The 26,954-nt window shown below is 47.1% G+C and overlaps 1 protein-coding gene across 1 annotated transcript in view; it reads left to right on the top strand.

Moving 5' to 3' along the window:
• LOC121576491 (glutamate receptor ionotropic, NMDA 3B-like) overlaps window positions 1–26,954 on the top strand; it is a 119,432-nt gene that overhangs the window by 54,272 nt on the left and 38,206 nt on the right. The window contains exon 2 of the mRNA XM_045223591.1: window positions 25,106–25,746. Coding sequence (XP_045079526.1) covers window positions 25,106–25,746 — 641 coding nt within the window. The remainder of the gene's footprint in view (window positions 1–25,105; window positions 25,747–26,954) is intronic.

The following is a 26,954-nucleotide window of genomic DNA, read 5'->3' on the forward strand; positions in this document are numbered from 1 at the left end:
GCCGGAGCCCCCTCGATGTCCAGTGGGGGCGGAGGGGTCTCTCTTATCTCACTCTCCTGGAGTGGACCAGCTACCACCGGCCTGAGGAGAGACACATGGAACGAGGGGTTAATGTCATTAGGCAGTTGCAACTTGTAACACACCTCGTTCAATCTCCTCAGGACTTTAAATGGCCCCACAAACCGCCGGCCAAGCTTCCGGCAGGGCAGGCGAAGGGGCAGGTTTCGAGTCGAGTGCCTGACTCGATCTCCAGGGGCGTATACTGGACCCTCACTGCGGTGGAGATCGGCGCTCGCCTTCTGCCTGCGGATGGCCCGCTGCAGATGTACGTGTGCAGCGTTCCACGTCTCCTCCGAGCGCCGAAACCACTCATCCACCGCAGGAGCCTCGATCTGGCTCTCATGCCATGGTGCCAGAACCGGCTGATAACCTAACACACACTGAAAAGGGGTCAGGTTAGTAGAGGAGTGGCGGAGAGAGTTCTGAGCCATCTCTGCCCAGGGGATATACCCCGACCACTCCTCCGGCCGGCCCTGGCAATAGGATCTCAGAAACCTACCCACATCCTGGTTCACTCTCTCCACCTGCCCATTACTCTCAGGGTGGTAACCCGAGGTAAGGCTAACCGAGACCCCCAAGCGTTCCATGAATGCCCTCCAGACTCTAGAGGTGAATTGGGGACCCCGATCAGACACTATATCCTCGGGAACCCCGTAGTGCCGGAAGACGTGGGTGAACAAAGCCTCAGCGGTCTGTAGGGCAGTAGGGAGACCCGGCATTGGAATGAGACGACAGGCCTTAGAGAACCAATCCACAACGACCAGAATAGTGGTATTCCCCTGAGAGGGGGGAAGGTCCGTGACAAAGTCCACCGAGAGGTGAGACCACGGCCGTTGTGGAACGGGCAGGGGTTGTAACTTCCCCCTGGGCAGGTGTCTAGGCGCCTTACACTGAGCGCACACCGAGCAGGAGGAGACATAAACCCTCACGTCCCTAGCCAATGTTGGCAACCAGTACTTAACACTAAGGCAGTGCACTGTCCGGCCAATACCTGGATGTCCAGAGGAGGGTGACGTATGAGCCCAATAAATGAGACGATCACGGACCTCGAGCGGCACGTACGTCCGACCCACTGGACACTCTGGGGGAGTAGGATCGGTGCGTAACGCCCGCTCAATTTCCGCATCGACCTCCCATACCACCGGTGCCACCAGACAAGACTCCGGCAGTATGGGAGTGGCCTCAATGGACCTCTCCTCTGTGTCATACCGCCGGGACAGGGCATCTGCCTTACCGTTCTGGGACCCTGGGATGTAAGTGATCTTAAAAACGAACCGGGTCAGGAACATGTTCCACCTAGCCTGACGAGGGTTCAATCTCCTAGCTGCCCGGATGTACTCCAGGTTACGATGGTCAGTCAGAATGAGAAAAGGGTGTTGAGCCCCCTCAAGCCAATGCCTCCACACCTTTAGGGCTTGAACCACGGCTAACAGCTCCCTGTCCCCTACGTCATAATTACGCTCCGCCGGGCTGAGCTTCTTAGAATAAAAAGCGCAGGGACGGAGCTTAGGAGGCGTGCCGGAGCGTTGCGACAGTACTGCTCCAATACCGGCCTCTGACGCGTCCACCTCTACCTGGAACGCTAAAGCGGGGTCCGGGTGCGCCAGCACCGGAGCCGAAGTGAACAGGTCCTTCAGTTTACAAAACGCCCTGTCTGCTTCAGCCGACCACTGCAAACGCACCGGGCCCCCCTTCAGCAGGGAAGTAATGGGAGCTGCTACCTGTCCAAAACCCCGGATAAACCTCCGGTAAAATTGGCAAAACCCAAAAACTGCTGCACCTCTTTAACAGTGGTTGGGGTTTGCCAGTTACGCACGGCTGACACACGGTCATCTCCATCTTCACCCCTGACGCTGACAACCGATGACCCAAGAAGGAGATGGACTCCTGGAAAAACAGACATTTCTCTGCCTTGACATACAAGTCATGCTCCAACAGCCTCCCCAACACTCGGCACACCAGGGCTACATGTCATCAATGTACCTTACCACTCCCTGCCCATGCAGGTCCCGGAAGATCTCGTCCACAAATGATTGGAAGACTGAAGGAGCATTCATTAACCCGTATGGCATGACAAGATACTCATATTGACCTGAGGTGGTACTAAATGTTGTCTTCCATTCATCTCCCTCCCTAATGCGCACCAAGTTATAAGCGCTCCTGAGATCCAGTTTTGTGAAGAAACGCGCTCCGCGTAATGATTCAGTCATACTCGCAATCAGAGGAAGAGGGTAACTGTATTTCACAGTGATCTGATTGAGACTACGGTAATCAATACACGGGCGCAACCCTCCATCCTTCTTCTTCACAAAAAAGAAACTCGAGGACGCAGGGGAAGTGGAGGCCGTATGTATCCCTGTCTCAGGGACTCAGCTATGTATGTCTCCATAGCCGCCGTCTCCTCTTGAGACAGAGGATACACATGGCTCCGCGGGAGTGCTGCACCTGTCTGGAGGTTTATCGCACAATCTCCCTGTCTATGAGGTGGCAATCGCGTCGCCCTCGTCTTGCTGAACACGAGTGCCAAATCCTCATACTCAGGGGGAATGTGCATTGCGGGCACTTGGTTCGGACACTCCACCGTGGTCGCCCCAACGGAAACACCTAAACATCGCCCAACACACTGGCCAGACCATTCCTTGAGAGCCCTCTGTTGCCACGAAATGGTGGGGTCATGGGTGATTAACCAAGGAAGCCCCAGCACCACGGGATACGCAGGGGAGTCAATTAGGTACAACTGAATAATCTCCTCATGACCCCCCTGCGTCTTCATCTTTAGTGGCGCTGTGACCTCCCTAATCAACCCAGATCCCAACGGGCGGCTATCTAGGGCATGGACAGGAAAGGGTGCATCAACGGGCAGGAGGGGAATCCCTAACTTAGAACAACATTTCCGATCAATAAAATTCCCAGCTGCGCCTGAATCGACTAGCGCCTTATGCTGGGAATGAGATGCAACCTGAGGAAATACCACAGGTATACACAAGTGAACAACAGAGAGCTCTGGGTGAGTGGGGCGCCTACTCACCTGAAATGACTCCCCAGTGCGCGACCTGTTGCCCCGATTTCCTGGAGACCCTCCCCAGCACCTAGCCGCAGTGTGTCCTCCACGGCCACAGCTGGTGCAGGGACGGCCCCCTCGGGTTCTCTCTCCTTCTCTCTCTAGCGCCAGCACCCCGAGCTCCATAGGGCTCGGCTCGGAGGTGCTGGGGGATGGAATGGACGGCCCCAACTCGGGACGTCCACGGGTGGCCAGCAGGGTATCCAGACGAATGGACATGTCCACTAGCTGGTCGAAGGACAGGTTGGTGTCCCTGCAGGCCAGCTCTCGACGAACGTCCTCACGCAGGCTACACCGATAGTGGTCGACGAGGGCCCTCTCATTCCACCCCGCATCCGCCGCTAGAGTCCGGAAATCCAGGGCGAACTCCTGTGCGCTCCTCTTCCCCTGTCGGAGGTGGAACAGACGCTCCCCCGCCGCTTTACCCTCAGGAGGGTGATCGAAAACAGCCCTGAAGCGGTGGGAGAACTCCGCGTAGCTGATGGTGGCGGCGTCTATTCCCCTCCATTCGGCGTTGGCCCACTCCAACGCCTTGCCGGAGAGACAGGAGATGAGGGCGGAAACGGTCTCGTATCCCGAGGGTGCCGGGTGTATGGTGGCCAGGTAGAGTTCCACCTGAAGGAGGAACCCCTGACACCCGGCTGCGGTGCCATCATACGCCCTCGGGAGCGAGAGCCGAATCCCACTGGATTCCGGAGCTGGTCTGGTGGGGCTGGCCGATGGTGGTGGTAATGTAGGAGGAGGTGTGGGCACGCCTCCCCTTTCCCATCGGCGCAGGGTGTTCATAACCTCCTGCATGGCGGAGCCGAGTTGCTGGATCCTGGCGTCCTGGCAGCTGACCCGATCCTCCAGCGACTCGGTCGCCGCCGCTGCTCCTGCTGACTCCATATTCAGGTGTGTTGTTCTGTCAAGGGCTGATGTGGATGCGGTGTTGGAGTCAGGCGCAGGACACAGAAGCTTAGTCGAACCGACTTTAATTGTCACAAAGACAAATACAAAATAACGGGCCTCAACACACAGGAGGCGAGCGATTACGCAAACGGTGCGTAAAACACTAAACACTAGAAAACAATAAACATACACCAACGAACAGGCGTTCAACAACACACAACTGCAAACAAAACCAAAGGAAACTTATAGGTGACCTAATCAATACATAATACGAAACAGGTGCACCAACAAGACAAAACCAAAGAAACATAGAGAACATCAAGCGGTAGCAGCTAGTACTCCGGGGACGACGAACGCCGAAGCCTGCCCGAACAAGGAGGAGGAGCAGTCTCGGCGGAATTCGTGACACTAAATGCCTCATGAGTTTAGTTTAACTGTCGTACCCCATCAGAATCGAAAATATAAACTTGTTTTACTCTAATGTTTGTAAACAAATAAATGTAAACAAACACTGTATAGCCTCAAAACATGGTTAAAACGATTTAGTGTAGTTGTGTGGGAATAGTTAATAATTAAATAGTAACTAAACGTTTCCAATATCCCCACAGTTACTTAATATTATTAGCTAGCTAGCTAAGGTTGTTTACAGTTAGCTAGCAACCTCTTCGTCACACGTTGCTAGCAACGATAGAGCTCTCCTTTCAAACACAAGTCTCCAAAAATGAGGAGGTGTCTCCAGTTGTGTTTACATTTAGCGACCTTCAATGCGTATTCACTTTCCATGTGTATTTTGTTCCGTGTCGTGTGTCATCATGTCAACATTCTGAATGGCTTTCCCCAATATTTATATTATCTACTATGAAAGGAGCCTTACTCCCATCCTATTCCAGCTGTACTCCCATGCTAGTACCTAATTTATTAGCAGCATTCTGGGGCCAAGTACTCCTGAGTGGCGCAGTGGTCTAAGGCACTGCATCGCAGTGCTAACTGTGCCACTAGAGATCCTGGTTCGAATCCAGGCTCTGTCGCCGCCGGCCGCGACCGGGAGACTCATGGGCGGCGCACAATTGGCCCAGCGTCGTCCAGGGTAGGGGAGGGAATGGCCGGCAGGGATGTAGCTCAGTTGATAGAGCATGGCGTTTGCAACGCCAGGGTTGTGGGTTCGATTCCCACGGGGGGCCAGTATAAAACAAATATGTATTCAGTAAGTCGCTCTGGATAAGAGCGTCTGCTAAATGACTAAAATGTAAATGTAAGTGAAAAGCGTATTTGAATTAAGTGTTTGCCCAGACTGTGCTGATAGGTTTGCATAGCCATTGTGAAACTCCTCAGCAAGCTGCCTAATTGGACTAACGTTGTTGAGTATTGACTATCTCTCCCAGTATGATCTCAGCCCAGCGTAACATAATGAGATGGCCATGAGGTGTAAACATCAGGCTGATTGTGTTTGGGGTTTGGCCGTAGAGAAGAAAGTCTTTACTGAAGACAGAAAAACCGGGCCAAGGTTCCATTTAGTGGAAAATATTGCAGAGTACACCTTTAAGAATGAAAAATTACCAAACTCTGTAAAGGCTGCATGCATATTTTACTTTCTTTGCAAATGCTCAGTGCTTATGGCGTCAGGTGTCCAGAGCTTATTGTATTTTGCAGTGTAATGATTTTACGGATTCAAGTGTGACTGCTCTGCATTGGCTTCCTTTGTAAAGTACCCCCATAACCTCAGGATTACCTGTTCATTACCTCGTCTCTGAACAGAGCATCTCGCTTAATATGGAGGCTGGATGGACATCCCTCTCCTGTTCATGTCCCAGTCTCCACTAATCCCCTATGGCAACCCATTTAAAATACACTGCCTTGATATTGCCTATGACTGTCTGTACCGGACAGATAAACGCAGTCATTTACATGGACAACCATGGGCTCGCAGCTCAGTTCCATACCAGCTGCCAGAAAGCCCACACTTCTCTGGAACTGCCAGATAATTGGACCTTATTTAATTTCGGAGGGAAAAATAAATAATATTTGAAGAGAAACGTGTGCATGTGGCCAAAGCAGCATACGTTGTGGGAGTGATTTTACTGTCATGTTTGGGGATAACGGCAGTACAGGAAAAAACTGCTGAGTTTGTTTGCTCTTCCTTGACTAGAAATGACTCCTTCACCATCTCATATCAGATTCAGAAGAAATACTGGAAGGCTGATTTTAATCCCCCCAGAATTTTCTCTCTCAGCAGTAAGAAAATACAGTTGCCGTGTTCCAGACTATGTTTATTTTAGTATTTTGATTGGCTCAATTCCAAGCGTATTGGTACACTACATGACCAAAAGTATGTGGACACCTGCTCGTTGATCATCTAATTCCAAAATCATGGGTATTAATGTGGAGTTGGTCACCCCTTTGCTGCTATAACAGCCTCCACTCTTCTGGGAAGGCTTTCCACTAGATGTTGGAACATTGCTGCGGGGACTTGCTTTGATTCAGCCACAAGAGCATTAGTGAGGTGGGCAATGATGTTGGACGATTAGGCCTGGCTCGCAGTCGGCGTTACAATTCATCCCAAAGGTGTTCGATAGGGTTGAGGTCAATGCTCTGTGCAGGCCAGTCAAGTTTTTCCACACCAATCTCGACAAACCATTTCTGTATGGACCTCGCTTTGTGCATGGGGGCATTGTCATGTTGAAACAGGAAATGGCGTTCCCCAAACTGTTGCCACAAAGTTGGAAGCGCAGAATCGTCTAGAATGTCATTGTATGCTGTAGCGTTAAGATTTCCCTTGACTGGAACTAAGGGGCCTAGCCCTAACCATTTTTCCTCCTCCACCAAACTTTACAGTTGGCACTATGCAGGTGTTCACACAACTCAAGACACCTGCCGTTGGAGCTTAGCGCTTTACTGCTACTTTAACACAAAAGCAGGTAGCGTTCTCCTGGCATTCTCCAAACCCAGATTCGTCATCGGACTGCCAGATGGTGAAGCGTGATTCATCACTCCAGAGAACGCATTTCCATTGCTCCAGAGTCCAACGGCAGTGAGCTTTACACCACTCCAGCCGACGCTTGGCATAGCGCATGGTGATCTTAGGCTTGTGTGCGGCTGCTCGGCCATGGAAACCCATTTCATGAAGCTCCCGGCTAACAGTTCTTGTGCTGACGTTGCTTTCAGAGGCAGTTTGGAACTCTGTAATGAGTGTTGCAACCGAGGACAGGATGCGCTTCAGCACTCGGCTGTCCCATTCTGTGAGCTTGTGTGACCTACCACTTCGCGGCTGAGCCATTGTTGCTCCTAGACCTTTCCACTTCACAATAACAGCACTTACATGGGCAGCTCTAGCAGGGAAGAAATTTGACGAACTGACTTGTTGTAAAGGTGGCATCCTGGACAGTGCCACGTTGAAAGTTACTGAGCTCTTCAGTAAGGCCATTCCACAGCCAATGTTTGGCAATGGAGATTGTATGGCTGTGTGCTCGATTTTATACACCTGTCAGCAATGGTTGTGGCTGAAATAGCCGAATCCACTAATTTGAAAGGGTGTCCACATACTTTTTTTTATATATAGTGTATGTATTTGTTAAGATTTGGCTGCACATCATGCATGTTTGGAAATTAGTTGCATAAGCAAAGTAAAAGGCAAAAAAGAGATGGGAAAGACATTTTTCTCATATTGCATTTCTAATATTTAATATTGTATGTGCATTTCTAGTTGGGCTTTGGCCAGAAGGCTGAGCCAAATCAAGTTTCTGAGTCTGACTCGAGAGGCTAGTGCATTGTGTGGACTTCCAATACTAAATAGGTTTGTTCCAAATCTTTTTGTCAGTATATGAATCCAGTTTTCCCTCTGCTGTAAAAGGTTTACTGCAGTTCTCTTCTCTTATCATTATTGTCAATTTTTGTTTCCTGTCAGAGATATCAAGGTCCATCAGTTCTGCCTGTCTCCTCTTTTACCTTCGCTCCAGTCAAGGTTGAACCTTCACACTGTCTCTCTGCTACTTCTCATTCACAGAAGACTACTGTACTGTTGCATGTAATAGCAGTGATGTTTGAGAAGGTACCTTTGCTTTTTCTCACCACCTGCTTGTTCATGAGGTTTGGCCTTAAAGTCACAGTACTCAATCTAGCTCCATCCACATTGAGCCAATAACACTTTGTAAACAGAGGGGTGGGTCTTGGCGAATGTAACTGCCACTGTTTGTTGAATTCTGTGGTAACCAATTGATTGATTAATTGATTGATTGATTGATTCATTGATTCATTGATTTGTTGATTCATTAATGGGTAACTGCCACCTCATCTGGGGTGTGGCTTCAACAAGGTTTTACACAGATTTGCTAATCTTTTCATAATAAGGATCTGGTTAAGCTCAGTAGTATTTCCGGTAGATAAAGGGTTTCCATGCAGCACCTGTATCAGGCCAACCCTCATGAACAACCAGCACCTTCTAAAGTTCTACAATTATTAGCTATAGACTTGTTTAAGAAATGCTAATCAATCTGCTAGTCTGTATGCCCGGGAGTCTAGCCTAGTGTCAAGGCTGAGGTGTATGTGGTGTGGGAGTCAGGCGCAGGACACCGAAGCTTAGTCCAACAAAGTTTACTAGTGAAACCACTAGGCAACGATACAATGATCGGCCTCAAATAAAAACAGAGGCGAGCAATTACGCAACTATGCGTAAACAATAAAACAACAAAACAAAGACAAACACGCAGCACTACGGACAGGCGAAAAACAACACACAGCCTAACCAATACTAAACAGGCAACTTATAGAACACGTAATCAGACACAAACGGACACAGGTGTAATAGACAGACAAAAGCAATCAAACATAGAAACATTCAACGGTGGCAGCTAGTACTCCGGGGACGACGAACGCCGAAGCCTGCCCGAACAAGGAGGAGGAGCAGCCTCGGCAGAATCCGTGACAGTACCCCCCCCCTTGACGCGCGGCTCCAGCCGTGCGCCGACCCCGGCCTCGGGGACGGCCAGGAGGACGCGGACCCGGGCGCGTGGGATGCCCACGGTGGAACTCAGTCAGGAGGGATGGATCTAGGATGTCCCTCCTAGGCACCCAGCACCGTTCCTCCGGACCGTACCCCTCCCACTCCACGAGATACTGGAGACCACTCATCCGGCGCCTCGAGTCCAAGATGGTCCGGACCCTGTACGCCGGGGCCCCCTCGATGTCCAAAGGGGGCGGAGGGGTCTCTCCTATCTCATCTTCTTGGAGTGGGCCAGCTACCACCGGCCTGAGAAGAGACACATGGAACGAGGGGTTAATATTCTTGTACTCAATAGGCAATTGTAACCTGTAACACACCTCGTTCAATCTTCTCAGGACTTTAAAGGGCCCCACAAACCGCCGACCCAGCTTCCGGCAGGGCAGGCGGAGGGGTAGGTTTCGAGTCGAGAGCCAGACTCGATCTCCCGGTGCGTATACCGGTCCCTCACTGCGGTGGCGATCGGCGCTCGCCTTTTGTCGACTGATGGCCCACTGCAGATGGACATGGGCAGCGTCCCACGTCTCCTCCGAGCGCTGAATCCACTCATCCACCGCAGGGGCCTCGATCTGGCTCTCGTGCCATGTTGCCAGGACCGGCTGATACCCTAAAACACACTGGAAAGGTGTTAAATTGGTGGAGGAGTGGCGGAGAGAGTTCTGGGCCATCTCTGCCCAGGGGATATACCTAGACCACTCCCCCGGCCGGCCCTGGCAATAGGACCTCAGAAACCTACCCACATCCTGGTTGACTCGTTCAACCTGCCCATTGCTCTCTGGGTGGTACCCCGAGGTAAGGCTCACCGAGACCCCCAAGCGTTCCATGAACGCCCCCCAGACTCTGGAGGTGAACTGGGGACCTCGGTCAGACACAATATCCTCGGGGACCCCATAGTGCCGGAACACGTGGGTAAATAGGGCCTCAGCGGTCTGTAGGGCAGTAGGGAGACCCGGCATTGGGAGGAGACGACAGGCCTTGGAAAACCGATCCACAACGACCAAAATGGTGGTATTCCCCTGGGAGGGGGGTAGGTCGGTCACAAAATCCACCGAGAGGTGGGACCATGGTCGTTGTGGAACGGGCAGGGGATGTAACTTTCCCCATGGCAAATGTCTAGGTGCCTTACACTGGGCGCACACCGAGCAGGAGGAGACATAAACCCTCACATCCTTAGCTAACGTTGGCCACCAGTATTTCACGCTAAGGCAGTGCACTGTCCGGCCAATACCTGGATGTCCAGAGGAGGGTGATGTATGAGCCCAAAAAATAAGGCGATCACGAACCTCGAGCGGAACGTACGTCCGCCCCACAGGACACTCGGGGGGAGTAGGGTCGGTACGCAGTGCCCGCTCGATCTCTGCATCGACCTCCCACACCACCGGAGCCACCAGACAAGACTCCGGCAGTATGGGAGTAGGCTCAATGGACCTCTCCTCTGTGTCATACCGCCGGGACAGGGCGTCTGCCTTACCGTTCTGGGACCCTGGGATGTATGTGATCTTAAAAACAAACCGGGTCAGGAACATGTTACACCTAGCCTGACGAGGGTTCAATCTCCTAGCTGCCCGGATGTACTCCAGGTTACGGTGGTCAGTCAGAATGAGGAAAGGTGTGTTGTTCTGTCAAGGCTGAGGTGTATGTGGTGTGGGAGTCAGGCGCAGGACACCGAAGCTTAGTCCAACAAAGTTTACTAGTGAAACCACTAGGCAACGATACAATGATCGGCCTCAAATAAAAACAGAGGCGAGCAATTACGCAACTATGCGTAAACAATAAAACAACAAAACAAAGACAAACACGCAGCACTATGGACAGGCGAAAAACAACACACAACCTAACCAATACTAAACAGGCAACTTATAGAACACGTAATCAGACACAAACGGACACAGGTGTAATAGACAGACAAAAGCAATCAAACATAGAAACATTCAACGGTGGCAGCTAGTACTCCGGGGACGACGAACGCCGAAGCCTGCCTGAACAAGGAGGAGGAGCAGCCTCGGCAGAATCCGTGACACCTAGTCTGCTCAATGCATTTCGTACCAGAGAGATTACTTAAGAGTTTTCTCCACATTACACATGACTGGTTTTAAATCCCTCTTATGGATTTCTCCTTTGATGAGAAAATCGTCAGATCAAGCTCTCTGGAATATCATTTAGACTGTGTCATTATCGTGTTATTACTACTCTAACACGATGTAATGCTGCATTTCTGATGATGAGCAATCTCTTTAGAAATAGCTTTTATAGTAGTGATAGATAACGATAACTTGATTGGCTGTAGTTTCAGAACATTATTGCATGGAGTGGATGGATATTATTATGCTATGGTAGCTGGCTAGATTCCACACGAATGTGAAATTTTAGGCCCACATAGGCACATTCCAACTGAGACATTACCCCAGTCTGAAAAAGGTTTTCCAGTGAACATTCACAAAGAAACCAATGAATAAAGCCTAAACTGAGATGAGAACCAAATAAATGAATAGATTCTCTCGCATTATGTCTCATCTCTACTGTTGCATATTCCCTGTTTTTCATATTCAGGTCACACTCACTTGGGTTTGAGTGATCTGTGGAGTACTGAGAAAGTTCTTAGCTAGCTATGGGCCTTAACTTCACAATGCACTTGACTATTGTAAGGCAGATAAACACTGTCACTTGAAATGTAGAATAAATTAAGATTTGTGCCGAGTAGAAGATTCTGCATTAGACACAAAGCCTGCTGTCTATCAGAACCTCTGTATGGGAGAAGATAAATGTAACAATTCAGAGATCAAACCGCCAGAGGAAGAATACGCAGCAGTCCACATTTTTTTGTTTACGTATGAATTCAAGTACATAGGCAATGTTGATGTATAAATCTGTCACTTAGAGTTTGGGGTTTAGCACACGCCACTGTTTTGTTGTGTCTCAGTGGGTTTTTCAATCCCCAATTGTTTCTACCCCCGCAGAGCTTCAGAGTGCAAACCTTTCTGCTGTGCCGCGCCACAGCTAACTACAGTCTACAGATTTGAGTCTCTTGAATTTTAGAAGTCAAACGTGTTTGGAGGCAAACTCTAAACCAAGGCCAGAGTTCCTGAACGGGTCATTTGCTGCTTGCTCATTGGCTACATAATGTAGACCTATGTCTCGCGTGTGAGTGCAGAGCGATCGGCATGAGGGATATGACATTGGTCAGATAGGCTCCAGGCAGAAAAACATACCGTAATGCACCTCTTGTCCTCTTGTGTAACAGAGCTGTGGGATCGCCCCAGAGCCGGGTGCAGGCAAACAGTCACGACTCCTTGCTCTGACAACCAGCCTCATGTAGCTAGCTCTTCCATTCAATCTGTAATTGATAAGATCCTTGTCTTGCTCAGGAGGGACCTACTGCAGTCCTTCTGACATTTTGCTTTCTGCCTCAACTCTCAACGAACTCCGCAATTCCCTCAAACATGAATAAATGAAAAATAATAAAGGGATGGTATGAAAAAGGAAAAGGAGAGAGAATAAACAGGAAACATTGGGTGCTCCATCTCACTCACCTCTATTCCATATCTGTCTGAACTCTGTCCTTCCCCTGGGGCTGGATTTACTCACTCTACACCAGTCCACAGTTGCTGCCTGCTAGATTCCTAGTCCACAGTTGCTGCCTGCTAGATTCCTAGTCTACAGTTGCTGCCTGCTAGATTTCTATTCCACAGTGGCTGCCTGCTAGATTACTATTCCACAGTGGCTGCCTGCTAGATTACTAGTCCACAGTGGCTGCCTGCTAGATTTCTATTCCACAGTTGCTGCCAGCTAGATTCCTAGTCCACAGTGGCTGCCTGCTAGATTTCTATTCCACAGTTGCTGCCAGCTAGATTCATAGACCACAGTGGCTTCCTGCTAGATTTCTATTCCACAGTTGCTGCCAGCTAGATTCTTAGTCCACATTGGCTGCCTACTAGATTTCTATTCCACAGTTGCTGCCTGCTAGATTCCTAGTCCACAGTTGCTGCCTGCTAGATTCCTAGTCCACATTTGCTGCCTGCTAGTTTCCTAGTCCACAGTTGCTGCCTGCTAGATTTATATTCCACAGTTGCAGCCTGCTAGATTCCTAGTCCACAGTTGCTGCCTGCTAGATTCCTAGTCCACAGTTGCTGCCTGCTAAATTCCTATTCCACAGTTGCTGCCTGCTTGATTTCTATTCCACAGTTGCTGCCTGCTAAATTCCTGGTCCACAGTTGCTGCCTGCTAGATTCCTAGTCCACAGTTGCTGCCTTCTAAATTCATAGTCCACAGTGGGCTGCCTGCTAGATTCCTAGTCCACAGTGGCTGCCTGCTAGATTCCTAGTCCACAGTTGCTGCCTGCTAGATTCCTAGTCCACAGTTGCTGCCTTCTAGATTCATAGTCCACAGTGGGCTGCCTGCTAGATTCCTAGTTCACAGTGGCTGCCTGCTTGATTCCTAGTCCACAGTTGCTGCCTGCTAGATTCCTAGTCCACAGTTGCTGCCTGCTCGATTCCTGTTCCAAAGGCTATAAGAAATCAATTTGAACCAAAGGTAAAATGAGGATTGGGAGACAGATAAGATCTGAATGTAAAGTGTGAACAAAGGTTCATGGTTCTGTTTGGAGGGTATAAAACAGAAGTGTTTCAACCAAAGGTAAAACAAGGATTTTGGGAGAGGGATAAGATCTGAAAGGGAAAGGGTAAATAAAGACAGTTTCATGGTTTTATCTTTTCCTTTTATTCCCGTCTGAAAAGAAGGGGAGCAAAGATAGGCGCAACGCTCACCAGTGTCCCCTAGTCCACCTCCCATTCCCCAGATTCCCCCTCTGTCATCATCAGTATTACAATTCATTACACACAGAGTCATGGGGGGTGCTTTAGAAATAGTTGGCTGGACCAACATAAGAATGTGTAACTCTTATAGGGGTGCACACCTTGATAAGCTTAATTCTGACTGCCCGCTGTCTGTAAGTAAAGTGTTAGAGAAATAATTTTGGCTGCTGCTGTGTGGTAAAGGATTTGGGACAGAGACTTACATTTTTCATTCACGCAATTTCCCTTTTCTATTTATTTCAATTTTCAGGAGTAAGAAAGATTGGATTCTAAATGGAGCTGTCATTCTGTGGTCGCCTGCCATATCCCTCTTTTCTTCTCTCTATTGTTCCAGGTTCCAATCAAACAGACTATCAGATAATGTCCTTGTCCCTTTGTCCTCCCTCAGGGCACTGGAGTCATTAGTTACAGTGCCTATAGAAAGTTTACACCCCCTTGAACTTTTTTCACATTGTTGTGTTACAAAGTAGTATTGAAATATATTTAATTGTAATTGTTTGCCGTTGATCTACACAAAATAGTTCATAATGTCAGTGAAAATAAAATTATACAAATTTTTTCAAATTAATACAAATTAAATAACTAAAATGTAGTTGTTGCATAAGTATTCACCCCCTTTGTTTAGGCAAGCCTAAATTAGTTCAGAAGTCAAATTTGGCTTAATAAATCACATAATAAGTTATATGTGCTTGACATGATTTTTGAATGACTAACCCTTCCTCTGTCCCCCACACATACAACATCTGTAAGGTCCCTCAGTCAAGTATTGAATTTCAAACACAGATTCAACTACAAAGACCAGGGAGCTTTTCGAAAGCTTCATAAAGAAGGGCAGTGATTGGTAGATGAGTAACAATAACTAATCAGACATTGAATATATCTTTAATCCTTAAGAATCTATTGATGCACCGCTGCGTCAATCTAATGAACATAATGAAAAAATCCCCATCAAAATCAGTCAGTTTAAGCTTGAGATATATTTTTTGGCATGAGCTGCGTCTCAATCCACCACATCCACCTATGTCGCCCTTACGCATCTGCGGTGGAAAGAGACAGAGCTACAGCTTTGCAACTCGAAAATCGGTATTCTCACGAAAACGTCTGTAGCGTTCGAACGGTTTGGCCTACTAACTAATATGACCACTCTATGGAAAGATGAGACTCACGAACACGATGGTGTTCTCTGTTCCCCACAAGCCCCACGGGACTCGTCTGAAGGTACAAAATGAATGGAAGTATGGAGGTAGTTTTGTGCCAACAAAAAAAATGAAAATATTTCCTGAGCTTACTTATATCTCCTAGATATAGGACAGACACTTAAAAACCTTATTCCTTCTGATACATTTTTTTATTGTCTTTTTTGCAATTTATGAATGTGTTATTCAATGCGTTTCTATGGGCTATAGTAGTAAAGGCCAAATTCAATATTTTATCAAAATCGTAAAACAAATTCAATAGCTAAATGACCATCTTAAAACAATTCCATATGTTAGCTAAGTAGAACCGGGAGTTTTTCAGGATGAAAAGAAACGGGATGGAGCTAAGCACAGGCAAAATCCTAGAGGAAAACCTGCTTCAAGTCTGCTTTACACCAGACACTGGAAGAGGAATTCACCTTTCAGCAGGACAATAACCTACAACACAAAGCCAAATCTACCCAGGATTTGCTTACCACAGTGAATGTTCCTCAGTGGCCAAGTTGCAGTTTTGACGTAAATCTGTTTGAAAATCTATGGCAAGACTAGAAAATTGTTGTGTAGCCATAATCCCCAACACCTTGACAGAGCTTGAATAATTTTGAAAATAATATTGGGCAAATATTGCACAATACAGGTGTGCAAAGCGCTGAGACTTACCCAAGAAGAAACAGCTGTAATAGCTGCCAAAGTTGTTTCTAACATGTATTGACTCAGGGGGGTGAATACTTATCTAATCAAGGTATACAGTGAGGGAAAAAAGTATTTGATACCCTGCTGATTTTGTGCGTTTGCCCACTGACAAAGACATGATCAGACTATAATTTTAATGGTAGGTTTATTTGAACAGTGAGAGACAGAATAACAACAAAGAAATCCAGAAAAACACATGTCAAAAATGTTATAAATTGATTTGCATTTTAATTAGGGAAATAAGGATTTGACCCCCTCTCAATCAGAAAGATTTCTGGCTCCCATGTGTCTTTTATACAGGTAACGAGCTGAGATTAGGAGCACACTCTTAAAGGGAGTGCTCCTAATCTCAGCTTGTTACCTGTATAAAAGACACCTGTCCACAGAAGCAATCAATCAATCAGATTCCAAACTCTCCACCATGGCCAAGACCAAAGAGCTCTCCAAGGATGTCAGGGACAAGATTGTAGACCTACACAAGGCTGGAATGGGCTACAAGACCATCGCCAAGCAGCTTGGTGAGAAGGTGACAACAGTTGGTGCGATTATTCGCAAATGGAAGAAACACAAAAGAACTGTCAATCTCCCTCGGCCTGAGGCTCCGTGCAAGATCTCACCTCGTGGAGTTGCAATGATCATGAGAACGGTGAGGAATCAGCACAGAACTACACGGGAGGATCTTGTCAATGATCTCAAGGCAGCTGGGACCATAGTCACCAAGAAAACAATTGGTAACACACTACGCCGTGAAGGACTGAAATCCTGCAGCGCCCGCAAGGTCCCCCTGCTCAAGAAAGCACATATACAGGGCCGTCTGAAGTTTGCCAATGAACATCTGAATGATTCAGAGGAGAACTGGGTGAAAGTGTTGTGGTCAGATGAGACCAAAATGGAGCTCTTTGGCATCAACTCAACTCGCCGTGTTTGGAGGAGGAGGAATGCTGCCTATGACCCCAAGAACACCATCCCCACCGTCAAACATGGCGGTGGAAACATTATGCTTTGGGGGTGTTTTTCTGCTAAGGGAACAGGACAACTTCACCGCATCAAAGGGACGATGGACGGGGCCATGTACCGTCAAATCTTGGGTGAGAACCTCCTTCCCTCAGCCAGGGCATTGAAAATGGGTCGTGGATGGGTATTCCAGTATGACAGTGACCCAAATCACATGGCCAAGGCAACAAAGGAGTGGCTCAAGAAGAAGCACATTAAGGTCCTGGAGTGGACTAGCCAGTCTCCAGATCTTAATCCCATAGAAAATCTGTGGAGGGAGCTGAAGGTTCGAGTTGCCAAACATCAGGCTCGAAACCTTAATGACTTGGAGAAGATCTGCAAAGAGGAGTGGGACAAAATCCCTCCTGAGATGTGTGCAAACCTGGTGGCCAACTACAAGAAACGTCTGACCTCTGTGGTTACCAGCAAGGGTTTTGCCACCAAGTACTAAGTCATGTTTTGCAGAGGGGTCAAATACTTACAGTGGGGAAAAAAAGTATTCAGTCAGCCACCAATTGTGCAAGTTCTCCCACTTAAAAAGATGAGAGAGGCCTGTAATTTTCATCATAGGTACACGTCAAATATGACATACAAAATGAGGAGAAAAAAATCCAGAAAATCACATTGTAGGATTTTTTATGAATTTATTTGCAGATTATGGTGGAAAATAAGTATTTGGTCAATAACAAAAGTTTCTCAATACTTTGTTATATACCCTTTGTTGGCAATGACACAGGTCAAACGTTTTCTGTAAGTCTTCACAAGGTTTTCACACACTGTTGCTGGTATTTTGGCCCATTCCTCCATGCAGATCTCCTCTAGAGCAGTGATGTTTTGGGGCTGTCGCTGGGCAACACAGACTTTCAACTCCCTCCAAAGATTTTCTATGGGGTTGAGATCTGGAGACTGGCTAGGCCACTCCAGGACCTTGAAATGCTTCTTACGAAGCCACTCCTTCGTTGCCCGGGCGGTGTGTTTGGGATCATTGTCATGCTGAAAGACCCAGTCACGTTTCATCTTCACTGCCCTTGCTGATGGAAGGAGGTTTTCACTCAAAATCTCACGATACATGGCCCCATTCATTCTTTCCTTTACACGGATCAGTCGTCCTGGCCCCTTTGCAGAAAAACAGCCCCAAAGCATGATGTTTCCACCCCCATGCTTCACAGTAGGTATGGTGTTCTTTGGATGCAACTCAGCATTCTTTGTCCTCCAAACACGACGAGTTGAGTTTTTACCAAAAAGTTCTATTTTGGTTTCATCTGACCATATGACATTCTCCCAATCCTCTTCTGGATCATCCAAATGCACTCTAGCAAACTTCAGACAGGCCTGGACATGTACTGGCTTAAGCAGGGGGACACGTCTGGCACTGCAGGATTTGAGTCCCTGATGGTAGTCTTTGTTACTTTGGTCCCAGCTCTCTGCAGGTCATTCACTAGGTCCCCCCGTGTGGTTCTGGAATTTTTGCTCACCGTTCTTGTGATCATTTTGACCCCACAGGGTGAGATCTTGCGTGGAGCCCCAGATCGAGGGAGATTATCAGTGGTCTTGTATGTCTTCCATTTCCTAATTAATAATGATTTCTTCAAACCAAGCTGCTTACCTATTACAGATTCAGTCTTCCCAGCCTGGTGCAGGTCTACAATTTTGTTTCTGGTGTCCTTTGACAGCTCTTTGGTCTTGGCCATAGTGGAGTTTGGAGTGTGACTGTTTGAGGTTGTGGACAGGTGTCTTTTATACTGATAACAAGTTCAAACAGGTGCCATTAATACAGGTAACGAGTGGAGGACAGAGGAGCCTCTTAAAGAAGAAGTTACAGGTCTGTGAGAGCCAGGAATCTTGCTTGTTTGTAGGTGACCAAATACTTATTTTCCACCATAATTTGCAAATAAATTCATTAAAAATCCTACAATGTGATTTTCTGGATTTTTTTTTCTCAATTTGTCTGTCATAGTTGACGTGTACCTATGATGAAAATTACAGGCCTCTCTCATCTTTTTGAGTGGGAGAACTTGCACAATTGGTGGCTGACTATTTTCCACCATACTGAACAGCGCCGGAGAAGATGGCTGCCGTTTTACAGCCCTCTAACCAATTGTACTATTATGTGTGTTTTTCCGCGTTATTTGTAATTTATTTTGTACATAATGTTTCTGCCATCGTCTCTTATAACCAAAAAGAGCTTCTGGATATCAGGACAGCGATTACTCACCTCGTATTGGACGAAGATTTTTTCTTCAACGAGGCGGCCGCGAAGGATATCATACAGACACCCGACAAGGCCCAAATCCCCGTCATTCGCGTGAGGAAGAGAAGGAGATATCGCGGACGTAGATCGGGGTGCCTTGTAAGGATCGACGGCGAGCGAGTAAACTGCCTCTTCCATCAATCCTATTAGCCAACGTTCAATCTTTTGAAAATAAAGTGGACGATTTAAGATTACGGTTATCCTACCAACGGGACATTAAAAACTGTAATATATTATGTTTCACGGAGTCGTGGCCGAACGACGACAATGATAACATTCAGCTAGCAGGCTATACGCTACATCGGCAGGACAGAACGGCTGACTCTGGTAAGACAAGGGGTGGCGGTCTGTGTATATTTGTAAACAACAGCTGGTGCACAAAATCAAATACTAAGGAAGTCTCGAGGTTTTGCTCGCCTGAGGTAGAGTATCTTATGATAAGCTGTAGACCACACTATTTACCAAGAGAGTTTTCATCTATATTTTTCATAGCTGTCTATTTACCACCACAAACCAATGCTGGCATTAAGATTGCACTGAATGAGTTGTACAAGGCCATTAATCAACAGGAAAACGCTCATCCAGATGCAGCGCTCCTAGTGGCCGGGGACTTTAATGCAGGGAAACTTAAATCCGTTCTACCTAATTTCTACCAGCATGATAAATGTGCAACCAGAGGGAAAAAAACTCTAGACCACCTTTACTCCACACACAGAGACGCATACAAAGCTCTCCCTCGCCCTCCATTTGGCAAATCTGACCATAACTCTATCCTCCTGATTCCTGCTTATAAGCAAAAACTAAAGCAGGAAGCACCAGTGACTCGGTTAATAAAAAAGTGGTCAGATGACGCAGATGCTAAGCTACAGGACTGTTTTGCTAAAACAGACTGGAACATGTTCCGGGATTCTTCAGACAGCATTGAGGAGTACACCACATCAGTCACTGGCTTCATCAATAAGTGCATCGATGATGTCGTCCCCACAGTGACCGTACGTACATACCCCAACCAGAAGCCATGGATTACAGGAAACATCCGCACTGAGCTAAAGGGTAGAGCTGCCGCTTTCAAGGAACGGGACTCTAACCCGGACGCTTATAAGAAATCCCGCTATGACCTCCGACGAACCATCAAACAGGCAAAGAGTCAATACAGGTCTAAGATTGAATCATACTACACTGGCTCTGACGCTCGTCGGATGTGGCAGGGCTTGAAAACTATTACAGACTACAAAGGGAAGCACAGCCGCGAGCTGCCCAGTGACACAAGCCTACCAGACGAGCTAAACCACTTCTATGCTCGCTTCGAGGCAAGCAACACTGAAGCATGCATGAGAGCACCAGCTGTTCCGGATGACTATGTGATCACGCTCTCCATAGCCGATGTGAGTAAGACTTTTAAGCAGGTCAACATTCACAAGGCCGCAGGGCCAGACGGATTACCAGGACGTGTACTCTGAGCATGTGCTGACCAACTGGCAAGTGTCTTCACTGACATTTTCAACATGTCCCTGACTGAGTCTGTAATACCAACATGTTTCAAGCAGACCACCATAGTCCCCGTGCCCAAGGACTCTAAGATAACCTGCCTAAATGACTACCGACCCGTAGCACTGACGTCTGTAGCCATGAAGTGCTTTGAAAGGCTGGTCATGGCTCACATCAACAGCATTATCCCAGAAACCCTAGACCCACACCAATTTGCATACCGCCCCAACAGATCCACAGATGATGCAATCTCTATCGCACTCCACACTGCCCTTTCCCACCTGGACAAGAGGAACACCTACGTGAGAATGCTATTCATTGACTACAGCTCAGCATTCAACACCATAGTGCCCTCTAAGCTCATCACTAAGCTAAGGATCCTGGGACTAAACACCTCCCTCTGCAACTGGATCCTGGACTTCCTGATGGGCCGCCCCCAGGTGGTAAGGGTAGGTAACAACACATCTGCCACACTGATCCTCAACACGGGGGCCCCTCAGGGGTGCGTGCTCAGTCCCCTCCTGTACTCTCTGTTCACCCATTACTGCATGGCCAGGCACGACTCCAACACCATCATTAAGTTTGCCGACGACACAACAGTGGTAGGCCTGATCACCGACAACGATGAGACAGCCTATAGGGGGGAGGTCAGAGATCTGGCCGTGTGGTGCCAGGACAATAACCTCTCCCTCAACGTGACCAAGACAAAGGAGATGATTGTGGACTACAGGAAAAAAAAGAGGACTGAGCACGCCCCCATTCTCATCGACGGGGCTGTAGTGGAACAGGTTGAGAGCTTCAAGTTCCTTGGTGTCCACATCACCAACGAACTATCATGGTCCAAACACACCAAGACAGTCGTGAAGAGGGCACGACAAAGCCTATTCCCCCTCAGGAGACTAAAAAGATTTGGCATGGGTCCTCAGATCCTCAAAAAATTCTACAGCTGCACCATCGAGAGCATCCTGACTGGTTGCATCACCGCCTGGTATGGCAACTGCTTGGCCTCCGACCGCAAGGCACTACAGAGGGTAGTGCGTACGGCCCAGTACATCACTGGGGCAAAGCTTCCTGCCATCCAGGACCTCTATACCAGGCGGTGTCAGAGGAAGGCCCTCAAAATTGTCAAAGACTCCAGCCACCCCTAGTCATAGACTGTTCTCTCTGCTACCGCACGGCAAGCGGTACCGGAGTGCCAAGTCTAGGTCCAAAATACTTCTCAACAGCTTCTACCCCCAAGCCATAAGACTCCTGAACAGCTAATCATGGCTACCCGGACTATTTGCACTGCCCCCCACCCCATCCTTTTTACGCTGCTGCTACTCTGTTAAGTATTTATGCATAGTCACTTTAACTCTACCCACATGTACATATTACCTCAACTACCTCAACTAGCCGGTGCCCCCGCACATTGACTCTGCAACGGTACCCCCCTGTATATATAGCCTCCCTACTGTCACTTTATTTTACTTCTGCTCTTTTTTTTTCCACACTTTTTTTTGTTGTTGTTTTATTTTTACTTTTTTGTTTAAAATAAATGCACTGTTGGTTAAGGGCTGTAAGTAAGCATTTCACTGTAATGTCTGCACCTGTTGTATTCGGCGCATGTGACCAATACAATTTGATTTGATTTGATTTGACGAAATACTTTTTTCCCCCACTGTATTTCCCTCATTAAAATGCAAATCAATTTATAACATTTTTGACATGCGTTTTTTTGTGTGTTTTTTTTTACTACCATTAAAATTATAGACTGATCATGTCTTTGTCAGGGGACAAACGTACAAAATTAGCAGGGGATCAAATACCTTTTTCCCTCACTGTATATATATATATTTTTTTTTTCTTTTTGTGTAATCTTTTTTTAAAATTACACATTTTCTTCCACTTTGACATTACAGAGTATTTTTGTGTAGACAAAAAAAATTACTACTAAATCCTTTTTAATCCCACTTTGTAACGCAACAACATGTGAAAAAAGTTCAATGGGGTGCATACTTTCTATAGATACTTATTGACCTCTGAGAATACAGATGTAGGATCTTAATTTGAGCCAGTTTTCTATAGCAGGAAAATAATCTTGCAGCAATAGGAAATGTGAATTATTTTGTGGAGAATAATTAACGGATTTTTTTATAGGAGTTGATTCATTTTTCGTAAGAAAAAATCAAGTCTGAAATTTCAAAGTGGAAATTACAAACTTCAGAAGCCTTTTAAAACCTCAAATACACTACAAGTTTTACATTTCCTGCATTGCATGAAAGTTCTCCTGCAACAGGGGGATCAAATTAAGATCCTACATATGTTCCTCTATGCTGTGAACTGTTGTATTCTATATTGATACTGTTTGAGAGACAGGAAGAACTCACACACAGTTTACTCCTGTGGTGTCAGTAAGATGTTATTGAAGGTTTTCATTGAACTGGTGATGGACTTGATGAATGAGGGGTCAGATGAAATTGTATTTGTCACGTGCCTAATACAACAGCTGTAGTCTTTACCGTGAAATGTTTGCTTATGAGCCCTTTCCAACGATCCAGAGTTAAAAAATGATTATAAAAAGTAAAATATTAACCCAATAGGAATAAGGTGTACCAGTACCAGATCAATGTGCAGGGGCACAAGCTATTTGAGGTAGCTACTGTATGTACATGAGGGCAGGGTAAAGTGACTAGGCATCAGGATAGATAATAACAAGAGTCAAATAAAGAACAGAGTAGCCTGGATTTAGTGCATCTGTGAGAACGATAATTACATTAAGTAACCCATTCACATGGTATGGGAAATAATGCAGGATAATTGATTTAATCAACCAATGTGCTCACGGGATTTTTCAATATCTCAAAGAGTTTTTTTTTAAACTGTACATCCAACATTTATCAGGCGCTTTGTTAAAAGAAAGTGGTTGAGATGTGGTACAATTAACGATAATCCTTCCCTTTAATTTGGAGGCAACAATCAGTGTGAGGGTGTGAGGTTGTGAGGGTGAGTGTGAGGGTGTCCTTCTTTTTAGTATGAATATGAGTATTCATAGGAAGTAAGATACTTTGATGACAGGACTTTTGGGTATGTGCCATGTGTAAGTCATTGTAAAGCCTGACTCACTGACACCATACCATCTGTTGATAGTAAGCAGTGATTGTGAATTTCAGCACATTACAAAAGGGTCACAGTACACTTTGAAGTGAACTATAGACGCACTATGACCTTTTTGTTCATTCTGGCAATGTAACTCAGGGCTGCCAACATTTCCTACATGAAAGAAAGGGAGTTGCCCACCCCTAGTCTTAGGAGTTAGTCTAGGGGGTTTCCAACCTCTGGTCTAGTCTTCCTCTATGCCCAGGGAGGAGCTGACTCCCTGTGTGTCACACTACAAAGCTCATTCTCCCTCAGTCCCAGGAGAAACCAAGCCTTGATCTCTTTATCTGGAGCAGAAGAATACTGCAACTTTTGATGAGCGTCATTGAAATGGTTTATGGCTACTGCCTGCAAACACACATGTATCAAACATTCACCTTTCAACTTCTCCTCTGATGCACCTGTCCCAGCAGCTGATGTTTGAGGTTGCAGGAGTCAGAGAGGCGAACACTAACACACCCGGAGACACACAGAGACACACTAACACACCCGGAGACACACAGAGACACACTAACACACCCGGAGACACACAGAGACACACTAACACACCCGGAGACACACAGAGACACACTAACACACCCGGAGACACACAGAGACACACTAACATACCCGGAGACACACAGAGACACACTAACACACCCAGAGACACACAGAGACACACTAACACACCCGGAGACACACAGAGACACACTAACACAAGGGGGAACCCGACGAGAGCATGAATTGCAATTTGTACTTCCATCTCTCCTGTCTGTTTCCTGCAGCGAAGCAAATTAGCAACGTGTCAGGGATGGTTATGGAAACGGGCACCCCACTTTTGAATGGCTATGTAGCGTTAATCAAACCAAGGCCTTTGAACAGACGGTTTGAAATCGGCCCTCTTATCTGTTGATATTGCTTTTTGAGTCAAAGAGTGGCTAGGGAGAGCATAAGCTTGAAGCTCACAGTTTTTGTTTCATGAAAAAAGGGATTTAAAAGATAACAATTTTTCTCCATCCTTTAACATACAGAGGGTGTTTGAATTTCAGTCAATGAGTAGAGTTGCATTCTCTCAGAGTTTCAAAAAGAAAAGCCTTTAGGGTGTCCATATGTCACTCAATCATTTGTTTTGGTTCTTCTGACTTTTTAGTTTTAATTCTTTCGAAAATGAATGATTTATAAGCCCTACATGCTTCACAACTTAATAACCACATTTCATACTGAAGAGATTGTGAAGGTCATATGTAGATTGCTGTGCAAAATGTAACCACAATGTCATATCTCAACAAAGCTGTGCTTTACAAAGGGTGAGCAATGCTATCTTTGATTATAGCAATTGTGAGACTCATGCTCCAGTCCTTTTCTTTGGATCTGACACTGTTTCTGATTCTGTCTCTCTCTCTCTCTCTCTCTCTCTCTCTCTCTCTCTCTCTCTCTCTCTCTCTCTCTCTCTCTCTCTCTCTCTCTCTCTCTCTCTCTCTCTCTCTCTCTCTCTCTCTCTCTCTCTCTCTCTCTCTCTCTCTCTCTCTCTCTCTCTCTCTCTCCTCCCAGAACCGTTTCCACCTGCAGATGGTTACTCGGATCCCCCCGTCTGGCCTGTCAGAGCTGCTGCTGGCCGTCCTCCAGCGGAGTGGCTGGCAGGAGGGCATGGCCGTGCTGTGCCAGGGCTGGGAGGAGGCTGGACTGCTGGAACTACTGGACCTCCAGAGCCACCTGGAATGGGGCGCCACCCGCTGGCACCTCCGCGCCCTCCTCAACCTCACCCGGGCCGGCCCCGCAGAATCCCAAATCCAGGACTTCCTTTCAGAACACTTCCGGGGGCAGGGCCCAAGTCATATCCCACCACCGGCCGCGGTGCTGCTGTTTGGGGCCGACCCGGAGTGCGCGGCGGCTGTGCTGCGGAGCGCCCAGGACATGGGGCTGACGCTGCCCACGGTGCACTGGGTGCTGGGCTACCCACTGAGCCCTGACGCCCTGCACTCCATCGGCCTGCCCCTGGGTCTTCTGGCCTACGGTGAGGTGGAGCGCAAGCCGCTGGACTTCTACATCCGCGACGCACTCCAGCTGGTAGGCCGGGCAGTGTCGGCGGCCACGGTGGTGCGTCCAGACCTCGCGCTCATCCAGAACATGGTCAACTGCTACGACAAACCCAACAAGCATGAAGTGCCCTCCTCCGGACAGTACCTCGCCAGGTACGGCTGGTTTACTTTGAACCTTTAACTCACAGTCTCTGGAGGTTTAAAAGAATAGCTTACACACATACACACAGGTCCAACATTATTGGCACCGTTGATAAAGATGAGCAAAAATCTTCACACCCCTTGACTTTTTCCACATATTGATGTGTTACAGCCTGAATTTAAATGGACCACATTTTTAGTTTGTGTTACCCCATAATGTCAAAGTGGAATAATGTATTTTATTTTTTTTACAAATTGATTACAAATGAAAAGCTGAAATGTCTTGAGTCAATAAGTATTCAACCCCTTTGTTATGTCAAGCCTAAATACTGCATTCGGAAAGTATTCAGACCCCTTGACTTTTTCCACATTTTGTTACGTTACAGCCTTATTCTAATATGGATTAAATTGTTTTTTTCCCACATCAATCTACACACAATACCCCATAATGACAAAGCAAAACAGGTTTTCAGAAAATGTTGGAAATTTATACATAAGTATTCAGATCTTTTACTCAGTCCTTTGTTGAAACACCTTTGGCAGTGATTACAGCCTCGAGTCTTCTTGGGTATGACGCTACAAGCTTGGCACACCTGTATTTGGGGAGTTTCTCCCATTCTTCTCTGCAGATCCTCTCAAGCTCTGTCAGGTTGGATGGGGAGCGTCGCTGCACAGCTATTTTCAGGTCTCTCCAGAGATGTTCGATCGGGTTCAAGTCCGGGCTCTGGCTGGGCCATTCAAGGACATTCAGAGACTTGTCCTGAAGCCACTACTGCGTTGTCTTGGCTGTGTGCTTAGGGTCATTGTCCTGTTGGAAGGTGAACCTTTGCCCCAGTCTGAGGTTCTGAGCGCTCTGAAGCAGGTTTTCATCAAGGACCTCTCTGTACTTTGCTCCGTTCATCTTTCCCTCAATCCTGACTATTCTCCCAGTCCCTGCCACTGAAACACATCTCCACAGCATGATGCTGCCACCACCATGCTTCACCGTATGGATGGTGCCAGGTTTCCTCCAGATGTGACGCTTGGTATTCAGGCCAAAGAGTTCAATCTTGGTTTCATCAGACCAGAGTGTCACGGTTTCGGCCGAGGCTGCCTCTCTTCCTTGCTCGGGCAGGCTTCGGCGTTCGTCGTCTCCGGAATACTAGCTGCCACCGTTGCATGTTTCTATGTTCGTTTGCTTTTGTCTGATTGTTGTTACACCTGTTATCGTTTAGTGTCAT

Source organism: Coregonus clupeaformis, chromosome 11 (assembly GCF_020615455.1).
Source record: "Coregonus clupeaformis isolate EN_2021a chromosome 11, ASM2061545v1, whole genome shotgun sequence".
Taxonomy (NCBI): domain Eukaryota; kingdom Metazoa; phylum Chordata; class Actinopteri; order Salmoniformes; family Salmonidae; genus Coregonus; species Coregonus clupeaformis.